The sequence below is a fragment of the Fulmarus glacialis genome, unplaced genomic scaffold (genome assembly GCF_000690835.1).
Source record: "Fulmarus glacialis isolate BGI_N327 unplaced genomic scaffold, ASM69083v1 scaffold33633, whole genome shotgun sequence".
Taxonomy (NCBI): domain Eukaryota; kingdom Metazoa; phylum Chordata; class Aves; order Procellariiformes; family Procellariidae; genus Fulmarus; species Fulmarus glacialis.
Genome location: NW_009205477.1, coordinates 1 through 18,243, shown reverse-complemented (window position 1 = coordinate 18,243; position 18,243 = coordinate 1). Strand labels below are relative to the sequence as shown.

General features: G+C 40.2%; 1 protein-coding gene across 1 annotated transcript; it reads right to left on the bottom strand.

Moving 5' to 3' along the window:
- Positions 1-7,672: 7,672 nt before the first annotated feature.
- Positions 7,673-14,975, bottom strand: NIPA1 (non imprinted in Prader-Willi/Angelman syndrome 1; the record flags this gene model as incomplete). Its single annotated transcript, XM_009575404.1, has 4 exons — positions 7,673-8,184; positions 9,472-9,632; positions 10,889-10,979; positions 14,928-14,975. Coding segments are annotated over 4 exons (812 nt in total), but the record flags the coding sequence as incomplete, so codon positions are not given.
- Positions 14,976-18,243: the final 3,268 nt, after the last annotated feature.

Below are 18,243 nucleotides of genomic sequence, written 5' to 3'. Positions count from 1 at the left end.
TAAAATTTCTACGCCACTCAAAGCAAATGGATAAATTTTAGGCCTATTTTATGCCCTAAGGCAACATTTCATTCCCCAATTTAAAACTAGCCTAGTATTCATGACATGAACTTTGCACTTGTGAAGTAGTTTTTTATGTGTGTGTATATATATAAAAAAATATATTTTTTATATATAAAAATCATATGCGGTTGTTACCTATGTAATTACACAGTAGGAGGCTGGCTTTTCGGTGTTTTACAAGATACCAAAACCATGAAATCTTTGAAAAACTTCAACAGCTAGTGAAAAGGATTCCTCAAATGGATTAAAAAAAATTAGCAACTGTACCACCTAAAACAGTAAATGGACCATGTAAGTACCAATATCCAAGGCAGTTTAAAGGAGCTAAAGAAATTAATGTGCCTGTGATCATGCCAAATTTTGGAAACACATACACATACATATTTCTGAGTTAAACAGTAACGGTGCCTGAAGCCAGTGAATTTAGTCTTCTCCTTCCACTCTCCTCTACTTCTACTATCCTGTCTTGAAAACCACCTCTCAACCAACCTAAAACAATACTGAAGAGAACAAACACCTGCAAATATTAACTGGACTCCTTTAAGCATTACAGACTCTTTGTGGGACTTCAGTCATTATCGGTTCATCGTCTTCCTCATGTTTCTTCAACTGCCCGTTCCACTTAACATACTGTCATCTGTTCACACAAAATAAGAATTTTTGTAAGTGCTCTCAATTTGGCGCAAATCATGGAATCTTTACTTCAAAGCCAGGGGTTGTGCTCGAAGCATCTCTGAATCATTTACAACAGCACGGTACTTCAGGCATGTTTGCAGAGTATCAGGAAAGAACTCCAAATATCAGAGCGGTGGTGACCTGCCTAACCTAACCCATTCTTGTCGGGTAACTCAGCAGCGCAATCCGTCTTTGTGCTCAATGGATTGCACAAGAGAGGTCAGCTAGTGTAGGTACTTGTGCAAGGCTGTGGACAGGATTTTTCAGGGCACAGTATCTACTACGTGTATGAACAAATCATAAGATTTAAAAGGGACAAAGAGCAAAAACGCCACCCACACCACCTCGGGAAACATTACTGGGTCAGCAGGTAGTCTAGCTTGTGTTGCACACCGACTGACCCTCATGCAGGAATTTCCAACTGCGTACACGCAGTGAAGGGGTTGCGATGGAAGCCGCCACGCACCAGCTGCCCAGAGCTGCTCTCTGGTACACGGCCCCTGGGCAGAACGGTGCCAGCTGGTAGAGATTTAGAGCATCCCACCAGGGTGGTGAATTCAGTGAGGTCTGCACCTGGCAGAAAATTGAGCGCAGAATCAGGCAGAGTCCTGTAACAGGGTCTCTGGTGGCCAAGCCCCTGCTGCATTTAACGAAGACAGCTGAGCAGAACAAGAAGCCATGTCTGTGAGTCTACTCGTACAACAGTTGCACTATCACATACAAGGGACTTAAGGGACTCTGCTTAAGACTTAAGCTCTTCGAAGAAGCCCTAGAAAAATCAATGGGACTTTTTTTTTTTTCGCTCTTCCCATATGAACTGTGTGGGTGAGATACATACGCTCAGGATTGGTTACGTCCCAGACTTTCAGGGATAACGGTGGTGTAAATGGCATACTTGCTGTCCTGGTTTCAGCTGGGATAGAGTTAAATTTCTTCCTAGTGCTGTGTTTTGGCTGCCTGCCAGGTTAAACCGCCACACTTGCCTTTACCACAATGCTGCTTTACTTCCCATATGAACTGTGTGGGTGAGATACATACGCTCAGGATTGGTTACGTCCCAGACTTTCAGGGATAACGGTGGTGTAAATGGCATACTTGCTGTCCTGGTTTCAGCTGGGATAGAGTTAAATTTCTTCCTAGTGCTGTGTTTTGGCTGCCTGCCAGGTTAAACCGCCACACTTGCCTTTACCACAATGCTGCTTTAAGGCCTAACTCCAGAGATGCATGAGAAAGGAAAGCCTCTCTAGTTTTCTGGTCTATCTTTGTATGTTGCATTAATATCATCAACACCTTTAAAAATAAAATTGCAATGACATACCCAGTGAAGAATCCATGCCAATCTTTTCCACTGCATACAACATTTTATATTGGAGAGGAGCTAATTTCCTTGTTTAAAAATAACTTTCAGTTTTGGCCAGCAGCAATACTGATGCAGTCCTTAAAACACAAGCGCAAAGACAGGAACCGTTCTTAATCATAAATCCCACCATTAAAAAAAAACCCAAAACAAAAAAAACCCCATGCCTGAAAGTCAAAGTCATGTATTTGCCAGTACCTGATATGAGCAGCTAGGAATTTCAGGTGAAGGATTAGATGGGCAGCCACTGTAATTTTCCAAGTGATTCTTTCTGCAGGAAGCTCTTGTGACAGTAAATTAGACTGGCGACACAGACTCCCTTACAGCTGTTACCACTCGATGCACACTCGATGTGGAGTAGCAGATCTTGAAATAAAAGCTCTAGCAAGTAGCCAATGTACAGGAACGCATGAACAGAGCACACGATAACCCTTAAGACACAATTTGAAGTGACTCAGGCCCCAACAAACATTTCTGCCAGAGAAGCGTTCATTTTACCTGTTAGCAAACTTCAGTACAAGAAAGACATTAAAACTCCAGCTTGATGGTAGACACCACTATACGACAACTGAGCCCTGATCTGTACCCATGAAAGAATCTGTTACTCTCAGTAAAAGCAAGGGTGCTATTTTATTAAAGGGTAATGGAATTTGGGCTTCGGAATTGAGATTAGGCTGCACAGCATCTAGATGTGTGGGAAACCGATTCCCCCTCCCTCCCCCCCCATGTGATAAAGAGGAGGAGTCACAAAACAAGTGTTGAGCTAGAAATAAATCATTTATTTTAAAACAATACAGGTTAATAAATAGATTAGTTATCAGAAAACTTAATAAATAGCCTTTTATAATTTACACAAGGCAAATACAACATGCCTATAACTATTTCTTAAAAAGCAAAGAGAGTAAGCTTGACTTGTAAGCCATTAACAAATCTATATGTACATTATTTGGAAGCTAATAAAATAAACCATTTTTATGTAATCTGTAGTAACTATATTGCAATAACATTGAAGCTGTATATTTGTTGCTGTCCACCTTTTCCCCATATCCCATTAGGACTATTTTTTACATTCCAGGAAACAAAAAAGTTTAAAAAAAAAAAAAGAAAAAGAAAAAGGAGAACGTTCCACAGTTGAAAAAGGATTTAACTTAAAAATACCCCTTTTGTGTAATACTTTCCACTCTGTAGAGCAATTGTCTGGGGGTAAGGGGTGGGGAGGGAACCACAACAAAAAACAATTGAAAAAATTATTTGCAGCTTTTAAAAAAGATTTCTTAATCCATAATATTTCAACACTACTGTCTGAAACACTTGGGCACTAGTAATAATAACTGTTGACATCATTGGTGCCTAACATGGTACACACTAAAATTCTGCATCACTTACGCCCATATTCAGTAGCACCAAAGAGTTATTACAAAGACTAATCTCTGTAAAGAAAAGATAACAGGTAATAGATAAACATTTGATAACATTTGATTTAACAGTAAAATTTCAGCAGTTGCACTATCTCAAGACAACTGCGGAAGATCTGTAGAATCCTTGATGGTTTATATTTATGAAACAAGAAGGTGAGAGGGGTATAATGTGCAAAGAATGGCCCATTTTAAGCACCCCATATTTAATAACCCCAAATCTTCCTTCAACTACAACCCCCCCTATTTTTTAAATAAAAAGGAAAAGTAAACCACAGATTCTAGTATTTCAACAAATAAAATCCAGTGTTTTCATTTTTCAGTGCTAGTTACTTCAGAAAAATACGTATGTTTATATAAACTGAGATTATTAATAGGAAGCCTCACCTGTCAAACTGTGATATGACAGGTTATTATTAATATTAGTTGCAGCTCACTGATAAATAGGCTCTATTTACACATACAGAGTCCTGGAAAGTCAATACAGCAGATAACTTGTTTAGATTTTTTCTTTTTTACATAAGTAAGTAAGGTGTAACAAATTTTTTTTTGGTTGTATCAAAAAGGTTTCTATTCTCCTACTGAACATTTGAGGGATTTTTGTGTTTGACACCTAATAAAGATCGTGACTGATACATGTAAATCCTCCATACACTGAAGGGATAATGATCAAAGAGCTACCTTCAAGTGAGTACCAAGTAAATATGTTTGACAAGTATTAATAGGAGCCAGACATACGGAGGGAAATGTCTTTCACATGGATTTGAATTTAATTCAAATGCATCCCACCACTGTAATGAGTCCACTTTTTGTATGTATAGCCTCTCCCACTTCTACTTTGGAATCGGAACTGTGAAGTCATCTGGCTCGTAGCTATCGATAGACGTAACGCAAAGAGAACGTGAAAAGGTCAGACCTGTGAGGGACACCAAAGCTCAGGAGACAACTATGCACATTTGCTCCCTGAGATGATGGAACTCGGATATCTGTCTTATTCAAAGTGCTTACTTGTCAAAGGGATGAAAAAAAAGAGGGAATGGCTAAAATTCAACAATGTCTCCTTTTAAATCAGAAAAGCAATGGGACTAAAAGGTAGGGCACCTAGAACGAGGAGGGTGTGGGATGGAAGGGAGAAAAATCATACCAACAGTGACAACAGAAAATGCTAATACATTTCTAAAATTAGAACCGAACCAGATCCAGGTACAGCAGAACTCAAAAGAACACTGCTGCATACTGAACAAAGTAGCAAAAATAAATGTTTCCATTATTTAGCATTCATGATGTAAAAGGCTGCAGATATAAATGATGTGCAAGGCCACGAGAATTTCTTTCACCTTATGTGCTGGCTTTTGACATCTCTGTTTTAAACAGCAAGGTTAACTAGACATTTCTAGAAAGCTCATCACAGATGAGGAGCAGCTGGGGAGAAGAGAAGAAACCTATGCAGACATTTATCAGCTGTAAGGATGGTCAGAGGACCACAGAACACGGCTGCTACTTTATTCTTACTCTGCATAGTGAGTGCTTATCCAGTAAACTTGTGTGTGTGGTGCAGAAAATGGCAAGGTTTAGACAGGGCAGTCAAGTTATTTTGGACCTAATATTCACTAATAATTTGCATACGCATCTAACCTACTAGGATAGGCACTTTCTAAAAAAAATAGGAATGAATTTTAAAACAAAACAAGACAAAAAAATATGGCCAAAGGAGGACTAAGATGGGACCACAATCATTTCCATTCTGACCTAAAGATTTTCACAGAAGTCTTCAGAGATTAAAGGCTAGTACAAAACCAACATGCAACTCATGAACTCTGAATTTGAATTTTGAAGAGACAGCTTGACTGCTTCAGAAAACAGCTAAATTGTTTTAAAAAGTAGGTCACTATAGATCTCATAACCTATGTACAATTCCAGTTTCAATCAGAAAAAAGGGAATTAATATGTCAAAACATAACTGTCTGCTGAGAACCAAGATACCATCTTCCAATCAATAATGGACAGAGGTTAGTTTTAACCAGCTTTCATAGTCCAATTCCCCTCATCTACATTCTACAACTTTCTAGAAACGATACACAATATTTGAAAATCCATGAAGATGGCCTCTTCTCTGCTAGCGCTATTTTATTTCACCAAGATACCCAGTTTCCCTGCTGGCCTCTAACAACCTACGTTTCTGCCAACTCAGAGTCATTCCCCCCCAGTCTGGAGTTATAAAACAAGCTTCCAGACGATATAGTGGGGCTCTTACTCCCTCAGAACCGTCTCTTCAGAATACTAAATCTTTAGAATTCACTGTTCAAGATTATTGCTGCCATCAGAAGGGCTTATAACACACCTTTTAAATGAAAATGGAGGCTGAGTTTTAAGGTAACATTAATTCAGGTCAACAAAAAACATCATGAGAGTGGACAGTATTACTCCCCATTAATCAACATCCACATTCCTGTCAGCCAGCCACAAAGCTACATTCATGATTTCTTGATAAAGTGTCATGAACTTTTTCAAGTACTGGCTTGTAATCACGTTGGGGTTTTTTGTTTGTTTCAAGAGATGTTCTGAACTAGAGATGTTGAGTTCCACTGCACCCTTCCATTTTTGTACTGAAATGGAAACAAACATTCATTACTTTTCCAGCTTTCCTTACAAGTTTTTGACTCGTGATGTTTTAACTACCAAATACAAGTAGAACATGAAAATTAACTATTTCTTTCTTTGACATATCAATACTCTCTAAATGGTTTAAACTGAACAGTTCAGAATCATTCCAATCATAGCTTAAGCTATCTGTCCTACTTGTCAAAATATTATGGCTGAACTGTTCACACAGGTCTGTAAATTACTGGATCTGGATGTATATCCCTGTTGGTTATCTGAAACTCAGCTCTCTGAATACCTATGCTTTTTCAGTCTGTAACCTCCTCCTCCCATGTTACAAAAGGATCAGACCATCTTTTTTTGAGCTATGAGAAATCTCATGCTCTTCCCTCTCAAGTTTTTTGTGGTCCCTCCTTATTAGCTACTTCACAAAATGGTTTCCTGTATTTAGTCACTTAACTAAAGTAAAGGTATGCTGGACTGCTTTAAACAGTCCTCCCGTAGATTACCTCTTCCCATTAGGACTATGTTTTTCAGAAGCTGTCAAGGCATCTAAGGGTTTCAGTTCAGGTTTGTGAATTCTTCCAAAAACGTGTGGCTCCTTCTGGATGCTTTATGTGTTTAGAATTTGAATACAGTCCAGTATTATAGACAGTGAAATTGAATTATTAAACCAGTGTAGGCCACCTGAAACAAATACATTCACATTTATGCAGTATTTTTGGATTACAAAGGCACTGAAATAGTTCTGAGCTGCTTACAAATAAGCCACCATATAGGCAATGAGTCTGTGCATCATTTCCACATCCTTCACAGTCTTTCTGTCTGCTCTCAATTAAAAACTTTCAGATGAATGCGGTATGTCTTAATGCACATAAGTTACAAAGAAAAATGCACACCTGGACACTACCATCAGCTGATGAGTAATTAGTGAAAGATTTTTAAGGGTCCACTGCTCTGTATAAAGAATTCAATTTAAAACTCCCCAGTGTCTTCACCGCATGGCAGACCAAGTTGCCGAGACAGTCACTAAAAAGGACAAATCTGCAGTCCATGGTTCAACCAACATTTGTCTCAGAATTCACAGCCTTGACGGTGAACACATTGCTATATTGAGATTAACAAATTGTTCCACTCACTTTTCTCCCCCCATATTTTAAGGTGTACATCACTCATGAATGGTGTCAGATTGAGTGCATTAGAAACTGATGTTCTCTGCCCACAGAAACGGTACCTCAGAAGCCACAATACAAGCTTTCATACACAGGTCTGTCAGAATATCTCCAGATCTTTTCTGATGGATTACCTTTTACAGTAAGAAAATACATCGGTCTCTATGCTGACTCAATCAGTGGTTCCAATTAAGGTCATTTATTGTGTTGACTGGGGTAGATGGATAACTGTTCCTTTGAAACTGGATGGAGGCCTCCAATTCATTTCACGTAGGCCACCAAATCGTCAGAGGGTAACTACCAACCTGAATCATATTTGAATCAGTGACCTGGAAATGAAAGGCGCTGCATCCTTCCCTGAGCCATCCAGTTTCCCCTCAAAAAATATTTTAATCTGTCTTCATGTTAGGTTTATTTAAATCCCCGATATTGAAGTTGAATTCCTTGAAGACTTGTATAAGAACAATTCCAATAGATACTGTGGTGAATCCACAAGCCATTCCCAAGAAATCTACCACTCCTACATTACTCCATTCCCTGAAAAGGATGGCTGAAGCCAGCAGGACCAGGGTGGTAAACACAACGTAGTAGATGGCACCAAACACAGAGGAGTCGAAACATTCCAGTGCCTTATTGATGTATCTGAACTGAATGATAATGCTACATCCTAATACTGCCAGAAGTACCAGGCAGAGGTACAGAGCCCTTTGACTCGAGGGGTTATTGTGAAAGATATCTTGAGCAGCCAGCCCAATGCCTTTTGTGCTGGGAACAGTGAAACTGCCCAACAGAGAGCAAATACTGATGTAAACCATGATATTAGTAGGTCCATGAGCTGGAGCTATCCAGAAGATAAGCAGGAGAAGCATTAGCAGCACTATGCAGAGATAACCCACGAAAACTGGAAAACAAAAAGAAAACAAGATAATAGCAAGGTGAGAACTTTTGGTCTTCTAAAGATTTTGGCAGGCAAATCATGTCATACCAGTTAACTTCAGGTATACACCAGGATTAAGATTTGCTATTGAATATAGATCCGTATCACTGAGCTTTTAGAGATGTTGTGGGCACCTGCAACTGATGATGTCATGTTCTTTGGGTAAAACAAATTACCATGTAGCAAAATACACACTGTTGCACATTTGAACTGGATTTAAGATGGCTTTTTTTTTTTCATTCTCTCTTCCATCAGGATTATGCTCCTTAAAGCCCCCTGTGACAGCAGTGATAACACCTCATTAATAACCAGTTCAATAAAGCATGGTGCGTGGATCTAGGAAAGAGCTTAAACATGAAGTTAGATCCCATTAAGGTGAGTAGGGAGAGTTGGAAGAACTGGGAGGCCCTATCATTTATATTATAGCATCAGTACACAGATTAGACTGATGAAAAACATTTCATGCTTTACAGTTTTAAAGGAATATATTTCCAATTCCTTTTGGTCAGATTGAAATGGTAAATTTAGACCAGGGTATTTGTTTTCTTTTCTTTGTTTGCACATTTTTTGGATAGCTGATGTTATTAGGTTTGAGTTTCTCCCACCTAAAGCAATTGAAGGAAATAACAATAGTTGGCAGTTTAGCTCTTGTGCAAGAAAAATCAAAGTGGGTCTGGCATGTATTAGCACTAGTCTCTCCCCTCCAGGAGCTAGACGGGCTTTACATTCTCTGTGAGAAAGAACAGGCACTTCAGCATATGTCTCAACAGCGTATTTCTACACACCTTTATTGTGCAAAGAAATCTGCTTGGAACATAACTGGTATCTCATATAAACTTTTAATAAAAAAACAAATGCAGAGTTAAAGAACAAAAGACAATCAGTATTTTTTGTTTTGTATAAAACAACTTAAATTGAGATCCTAGAATCCTTTCATCTCTAAGTAGCAAGATAAACTTTTTCATAATTTTAGAAAAGTGCAGATGGCCATTGTTCTGAGCTTGCTGTGCAGGATAACATTTTCAAAAGTATCCACATTTTCCTTTCTGCAACATGTATCAATAAATCTGACAGTTCCAAGTACAGCAAGGCACAGTTTTCCCACAAAAAGCTGTACTGATTTGCCTCTGTCACATCATGGTTTCTTCAGAAGTCAGTTTTCCTACCTGATGGAAGCGGTAAGCCTCTTCCTCCTGCGTGCTCTTGATCACTCTCACAAAATCATTATGAGTTAATAAAAGAACAAAGTACCTGGATTTGTAAGCTTCTCTTCAAGCTCAGCCTGAGTTGTTACACTCTCGGACTTTGGAGAATGGATGATGAGAACAACAGACCCAGCGCAGCTCAGCAAACATCCCAGCTTGCCAAGAATGTTCAGTTTTTCTTTCAGTAAATAAGAAGCTAAAATGGACCTTTCACAAAGAGAAAGAAAATTGAAAGTTTGACTACATCTGTTAATAATGCTCCAACAGTGATGTCCCACATGCATTTCCCTTTTAAGGAACAGTATCAAATGTTGTTGGATCCTCAAAATGCATTTCTGACTTATCTTAGGAAAGATTCATCCAGTCTCAGTCTTAGTCAATTCTTGATGTTTCATCTCAGGAAAAAAAATCCAAACAAAAAAACCAACAAAAACCCCAACCACAACATCCCCAAAACCAACACCACCACCTCCAAAAAAACCCAAACCCCAAACCAGGCATCTGGCACCTGAGGCAGATATCTACCCGTTAACAATTTGGCTGTCATGAAGCCGCATTTTATAGGTGCTACGCAGTCATGAGATATAAGTGGTCCTTGGTTACAAAGATCACAGGGCTCAGCTCAGACACGTAGCTGACCGAAATACACAAAATTATGTGGCCTAGGATAAAATAATAGGTGTTAAGTAGAGCACCATCATTGCTGTGCTTCGTAGCGTATAAAACTAAGACAGCTGTGAAGCCCATACAAAGCAATCTGCACTCTGAAGTAGATGACCAGGGCAGTCAGAGACATAATTCAGCAGCCAACAGTAGGCAACAGAAAAATCTCCAGGCAACGCACAGCTTTGTTTTTAAAGAACTGTACTTTTTCACTGCAGTAGGTTCACAACTGTAGTTTAGCTATTCACAAAACATTTTACTTGCATATTAAACTCCTTTTAGGAACACTCACTGCCTTTTTTGTTCCCTCCCTTCACATGAGCACAACATTCAAGAAGCTGTGGGCGTGCATATGCAAGGGACTCCCACTTCAGGAAACGGGGCCAAATCCAGTCAAATGAAAATCAGCCTCAATAAACACACGTGGGTTTGCATAGCAGGGGAGAGAAAGACTGTGAGACAAAATGACAGATCTACATACTAAGGGAACTGTGAATAAGAGAGTAAGTAGAATAGTCCAGATCAACCACAGTGAAAGGAAAAAAAAAAAAAAAAAAGTGTATCTGTTCCAGGTCATAGTGATAGTTAAAGCAGAAGGTACTCAGAAGCCTTTTCTTCACCATTGCCTTCCCCCACCGCCACTTTGCTGGGGAGAACAGGAATAGCTGACATTATAACACATCATTAACACTCATAAGCCTGACATCTTCTCAGTGGACCTCCGGTGATCACTGAGTCTCTCTGACATTTTGTTAAGTAGTAACAACATTCAGATAAGAACAAGAAAAGCAAACTCTTACCCAAATGGAACGCCAAGAGCTCCCAAGGGCGTCACTAGCACAGTTGGGACTGCAGTGTAGGCCAAGAAATTCCCTATTTGACCCAGAGCCACTGTCAAGAGAACCAGAAATAAGCCTTTAAATCCCTTTGTAAGAAGAAGTAATGAAAACTTACCCAATAGTGTTTGGGAAAGACTGACCTAACTGGAAAACAGATGTTACAAATTTGCTTAGCTCTGTTAATTTTGCATTTAAACAAAATGGCTGGAATTTTTCTATATTTTTAAATTATTTTTTAATATAGGATTTATATTTGCCACACAAGAAGATCCAAGAGGGCACAGTAAATAATCTCATTTGCAACTTCTTTTAGTTGAATATAAATAAGACTATGAATTAGAAACACTCGTGTGCTACACTCAAGTATCTCAATATTACACTCAAATATTTATATGAGGCGGGCTAAAAGTATATATAACCCATGATTTCAGCTTTAGAACGTGCATACGTGTAACACGAATGCACTTGGTTATAGCTCCTAACAGCAGTGTTACCTTTTGGGGGGAAAATAAGGACAGTACTGACAAAACGAATCTACTAATGAAATACGAAGCACATGCGTAAGGGCTCTTCAATATACAGTAGACCACATCAAATTTTCACACCACTATATAACATCAAAAGTAACTCCTGACCACTGTAAAAAGAACAGATCCTTGACAAGTCACAATAAGAGCGTCACAATCTTATTTTTTTCTTTCCCCCAATAAAAGCAAATTCCAAGATGTACCACACTATTGCACATCACAGCTGTGATAAACACTTCATGCGTTCAAGTTTTCAGTTAGAAAAGAAAAGCTGGATGGTTTTGCAAGTGCTGGCAAGTTTGTAATAGGTCAACGTGATGCTCGCATAGTTACAGGGTCTGTGGTAACTGGCAAGAACCTTGAGACTGCACACAAATGACATATAGCTCAAATTTCCAGTTGAGCCATTATCAGCATTTAAAAACATTTCAAGAATCCAAGCTGTCTTTACGCTCAGGCTGGCATTGCCCTCCACTATCAAATATCGTTACCATCATCCTGGTCTTTACACCTGCAAAGCACTGTGCAAACATTAATTAATTTACCAAATTAGCTCACATTATCAGTAGAGCTGAAGACCTGTGTAACCTACAGGGAACACGAGGAGACAAACAAACTTACAAAACGGCGGAGTGTGGCAAAATTATACTAATTCAATTCACTGAGTCTTTTTCTACATGCAAGAATGAGTCAGAGAAGTTAATGAGCAGCATTTCTAGAGCACAAGAGTCAGTGATGGTCTCCTCAATTCTCCTTGCCCCTGGGAACAGAGTAACTCAGCTATCAGCCTCGGGCTTGTTTTTCAGCAGATGTACGTGGCAACTTTGGCATTATCTTCAAGGCATCTGAAGGCACTGGGGCAGATCTTGTATGGAGGATGGGATACAGCTAGCAGGCTGTGTTTCTGCAGATTACATACATTTCCAAACGTCTCTGACAAAAGGTTGCTTTTTTTGGAAGTCAGCTGCCTTAACTTTCTGTTGGAAGAACCAACACCGATCCATAAATTAGGTCTCTGAATCTTCGGTTAAACTGCACATATTGTAAGGCAACTGAACTTCCCAGAAGTTTTCACCATGTAGTATCATTCCCAGAAGTATCACCATGGAGTAATAGTAACAGTCTCTTACCACCACGAATGACAGACCAGGACTAATTAAGACCAAATTAAAAAAGGATCTCAGTAATTGTTACCATCTACCTGATGTTGAGGACCTTTGCTGCCAACCTATCGAGTCCTCTCTGGATAGAAATTCCTCTCCAGATAGAAATTCCTCTCCAGATACATCAATGCTGTAAGTCCATTCACGGCTTCAGCTCTTGAAGGCATATCAAGCTTTAAGCTTGCTGAAGGAGCGCAAATATCCCCAAAGTTATTGCAACGCAAAACTTGATGCACGCTGATATGTCTACATTAGCAAGGAGACCAGGAGTAGATCCGTACAGCAAAAGATGTCTGCTCTACGCATGTCCAGGGTTCTATGTCAGTCCAACTTCACCCTGCTCCCACAGACTGAAAGTCTATTTGCAGCTAGTGCGCGTTAGGCATGTTCCTAGGGTGCATCTTCCAGCCTCGTTTCATCTTAAAGTCCAGTTCAGGAGCTCCAACACTGCTCTACAATGTGAAAGAAAGCCCAAATCCGTGGAGACAAACAGGAGATTCGTTTCACAAGTGCATTCCCCATCTGTGATAAAACGCTAACAGATGTATCCACTATGAAAACCAGCCACATCTACGCTGCTATCAAAATCTGCACTGAAACTAATTAATTAGCCAATTAATTAGTTTAATGCTCATTGAAATACCTGTACGCATGCTGCAATGACTCTTTTGACTTTTAAAAAAAATCCCTTAGCAGAATCTGTAGCCCTTCCTTTGAAGTCTTCAGTAATCCAGTGGATCTCAAGGCCCCAAAATGGTTAGGCAGTGTTATGCCGAGTCAGTATGCCAACACAGAAATGCGTGTTCACCATCTGAACAAATATTGTGAAAACAAGTTGATAGAGTTTATGTGGGTTTTGTTAGTCATCCAAACTCCAAATTCTCTGCTTGAGAAAATTATGTCAGCTGTTATAATTTTGCCCAGATAACTGGGCATATTGCTAATTCCCCAAAACATTGCCTTTCTCTGCATCCCATAGGTGCCTACCTGGCCGTTGCTATTGCTGTTCGTGACTCTGTTGCAATTCTGAATCTATAATATCCTTAAGCAATTCCTCCCTTGGTTCCTTTGTAAACTTTGTAAACTGAGGCTTTGTTTTGAAATACCTGCACCTAGCTATGGGACAAAAGCCAACTGATACCACTCCCTTCAGCTATTTTGCCTTCATTCAATTCTGTCAACTCTTTTAAGCATAAAATCATTTTCTCTGATTCACCAAGATAAACTCCTGTAATAAAACCTCCCTTATTTTAACTCCTTCTGCTCGGAGATTCAAGACGGGAGCCTCACGAGCGATAAACAGCAGTGATTAGTGCACGGATTTATTGCTACTCAAGCAGTAGTGATCCTGGCAGAGGAGGAAGCTGACAAAGTACTACTTAAACTCAGGTTAAATTAGCTGAGGACTTCCTCTGAAGCTCTGGTGGCTTCTACACTTCTTGTGAACTTTGTCCTTCAAGGGATCTATCAGTTTCCATTCCTTTTGCATAGCTTGAAGACAAGAAAAACAGAGACTTACCTTGTTGCCACAAAACAAGGGACACAACTGGATGCATATACTTCTCAGAAACAGCACCAGAACATTTCCAAATAATTTGCAAAAGGCTGGATTAGAGTCTAAAAGTGGGGTCTGATTTTAAGCTCGTGGATAGAACTAGGGCTGAACAGCAAGAGGAGAAAGCTAGCTGCTCCCCATGCTCTGGGTTCACACCAGAGAGTGAATTGAGCCTGAGCAGAGTTTACAAAGATACTAAGAGTGAAATTACACTGATCTCATAGCAGCACCACACAAGGCTTCACATTAATCTTGTAAATTAAAAGCAAAACTGAAACTGTATCTGTCAAACCAGAAATCAAAAAGGATTTTTTTTTTTTTTTTAATTGAAGCTGGCTAAGTGCTTTCTGATCTAAAAACGTAACGTGCTCAATGAGCCCTTTTGTGCAGAGCGACAATTTCTTATTCAGCTTTGACTTTTATTAGAAACTGAGCGGACCAGCGCAATCCAGAGACACAAACGGTGTAGGAACCCAGAGTCAGAGCAGCGCACGGCTGCCAAGGGCTGCAAGTACCAAATGGTTCAGAAATCTGGACAGACTTGGGATTGTCCCAGCTCTTTGCCTTCTCAAACACCATCAGAGACAGCAGCCAGAGTGAGAGTTTACTGAGGGTGGGGTATTTCTGAGGGATGGGAATTTCATGACAAGTGAGCGTGAGATTCAAGATGAGAACCCAGATTTCCTGATGTCTCATTTCACCATCTAACCGCAACTTCTCCCTTCAAATAAAATCAGACCTTTTAAGATACTTACTTGCAATAGTGCCAGACCACCATACTATATCTGTTAAGTACGAAGTACCTGAAAGAGGAAGTATAGGAAGACGTATTAGAAAAATATGAAATTGCAATATTGGAACTAGAAAATAGAATAATTTCAACAGTCTCAACTATTAAGGACCTTCATCTTCACCGTTTTCTTCAAGGCAACTGAGTGGGAGGAAAACAAGAGAGAAGGTGCTTGGATTTGGCCTAAGTGTCCAAGTTGGACCTTCTTAAGACAACATATTAAGTCAGAAGTTCTGGTTTCCAGTGAAGTACCTATGCTAACGTGGTTAGCGTCCAAAATGTCACCAAATGCTTCTGAGGGTGCCACTTATACATACATGTTAGGACCACTACTAAGAGAATGGGAAACCTATGGAAACAAAACATGATTTGGATCTATTAGTTTGGTAATATAGCCTCAATGAAATTGTATCGGAGAAACTGTAGCAGAGAAATTGTTTCAACATGCAGTTTTGGCAGTACCATAGCGTGGACCAATCCTCCTGCATTTGAGCATTGGAAAATGCTTCTGAATTCCTGACATACTGCCACGTTTCAAAGAGAAGAGTAAAAACCCTGGATTGTCCCTTAGTGTCTCCTAAGCTCAAGGATGATTATTTTCATCGTCAGATTATAGGCTCTTGCCTTGGGATGCACCAGGGGAGCCTGTGCACCACATTTTATAAGTTCTGCTTCTGTGGAACATCAAGGCTAATGACCACTTGCTAAACTAAAGCCTGGCCTCCACAAGCACGACCTTGGCATCACGCTATGCTCTTACATTCTGCTCCTCTTTCTAGCAATTCAGCTCTGCATTTATTTGGTAAGATGCTCTCTCAAGAGCTGCTGGAGCAATAGGCAATATTGTACCTACCCTGAAATCCCAAATGAAAGAAAAACACAGTAATCTATAACTCTGGAGACGTATAAAATATTAAGTGCTTGGAAATCACACTACATAATTGAAATGGATGGAAAATGACTAATGAAAATGGCCAGCTTTAGAGTGGGTGTAATCATTTTTTAGACTTTTGTTATTGCATATAAAATAAAAACACTGTTGGGGGTACAAATTATAGAAAATATTGACTCAAGTAAGATAACTTTGCAAAATATTTGTCACCCGCTGCTGTTTCTAACTAAGCAAGGATTACTAATTGCATTGATACTCTATTATTGATTCAATAGAGAAGACAGAGAAGACTTGAAAAGTGCCTCCTTTTTAATTATACAACACCTACCGAAGCCAATGGAAAAAAGACATCAGCGGACACTGACGATCTCAGGCTTACAGATTCGAGGCAGAACCTCACTGCTTCACGACATTTAATAGAGAGAAACAGAAGGTATTTGCCCGGATGTCTCCACACTGAGCACGGCAATAGGAAATACTATGAATCGCTCGGCAAGATACACAAATAAACATCAGTAATGGCTTCAAAACAGGATGTTTCACAGCTGCCAGCACTGAGAAGGCAGGCACACACCCATCACCCACTTAACCCAGTGCTCCACTGAAAGCTGTTCAGGAGTAATTAGTCCCAACTATACTGCAAAATGGAAACTTCTCCAACTGCCTTGGATGGAAAGTCATTCCTCTCTCGCACGTTTTCTCATTGTTTCCCTTTCTGCTGGTTTTGGCTGGGATAGAGTTAATTTTCTTCACAGTAGCTAGTATGGGGCTATGTTTTGGATTTGTGCTGGAAACAGTGTGGATAACACAGGGATGTTTTCGTTACTGCTGAGCAGTGCTTACACAGAGCCAAGGCCTTTTCTGCCTCTCACCCCACCCCACCAGCGAGTGGGCTGGGGGTGCACAAGGAATTGGGAGGGGACACAGCCGGGACAGCTGACCCCAACTGACCAAAGGGCTATTCCACACCATATGACGTCATGCTCAGCATATAAAGCTGGGGGAAGAAGAAAGAAGGGGGGACGTTCGGAGTGATGGCGTTTGTCTTCCCAAGTAACTGTTATGTGTGATGGAGCCCTGCTTTCCTGGAGGTGGCTGAACACCTGCCTGCCGCTGGGAAGTAGGGAATGAATTCCTTGCTTTGCTTTGCTTGTGTGTGCGGCTTTTGCTTTACCCATTAAACTGTCTTTATCTCAACCCGTGAGTTTTCTCACTTTTACTCCTCTGATTCTCTCCCCCATCCCACTGGGGTGGGAGTGAGCGAGCGGCTGGGTAGGGCTTAGTTACCCACTGGGGCTAAACCATGACACCTTACAAAAGAAGATTTGTATTTATGATGCAAATATCTCTCTGTGGACAATAAAAATGGATTACAGCCATCTTGGACAGAAAGAGAGACTATGCTTGCAAAACAGTAGTTTGTCTGAGGCCCTGTAAGGTCATTGCAGGAAAGGCAAAATAAACTTGTTGGATCAGGCTGCCAGCTGGTAGTAACATAGTTGCAAGCTTGCTCTGCTCCACTGCATCCACCCTGAACACGCTAGATGCAGTGGGCACTGGAAATGCACTGCTGCTCTAACCATCTCAAATACATGTATGTGTATATATATATTTACATACACACACATATGCAGAGAAAATACCTAGCATGTCCTGGTCACTAAAAAGGATTTTTCATAGGAAAGAGTTCCCAGAACCTATGGACACATGTTCACACACGCCCAGACACCATCACCTGCAAAACAAATGGCTATTGACCGCAGAAAGACAATTAAAAGGTCTCATGCAACCTGTGTTTACAACTTTCCCCTCACATAAAAGCATGATATTAAGAACAAATAAATACATTGCATTTTCCTATATTCAAAGCATCAAGATGCAACTAGCAAAATGCTATTCAGAGGCTGCATGCTTTGGGGAGCTCCAATTTCAGAAAAAAATACAGAAAATCTTCATACTCTGTGAATTTACAGCTTTGTTTTGGCTAAACTGTCTAGATAGCACAGTCAGTTCCTGAACACGTTCATCTCAGAAAACAGTAACGAGGTATGGGATTTCAATATAAAAAAAAAAAAATTAGTGATTCTATGTAATTGGTTTGCCTTTCTTTTCTACAAAAGGAAACCACCACGTGACTGATGTAACTTGCGGTGTGCGTCCGTGGAAGGCTAGAATAAACAAGCCACAAGACGTGCCGGTGCTATTCACGGCACAAAACTCTCTGAGCCGGAGAAACGGATAGAAAAGTCCCACAAGTACATGAAAATACCGCAAGAGAAACCTATGCACGCACACACACCTACACACGGGTCCCCGGGGCTGTATTACAGCGTGACGGAAGACCAGCGAGCAGGCCGTACACCGGGAAGCCGTTGCTGATGACTACGCT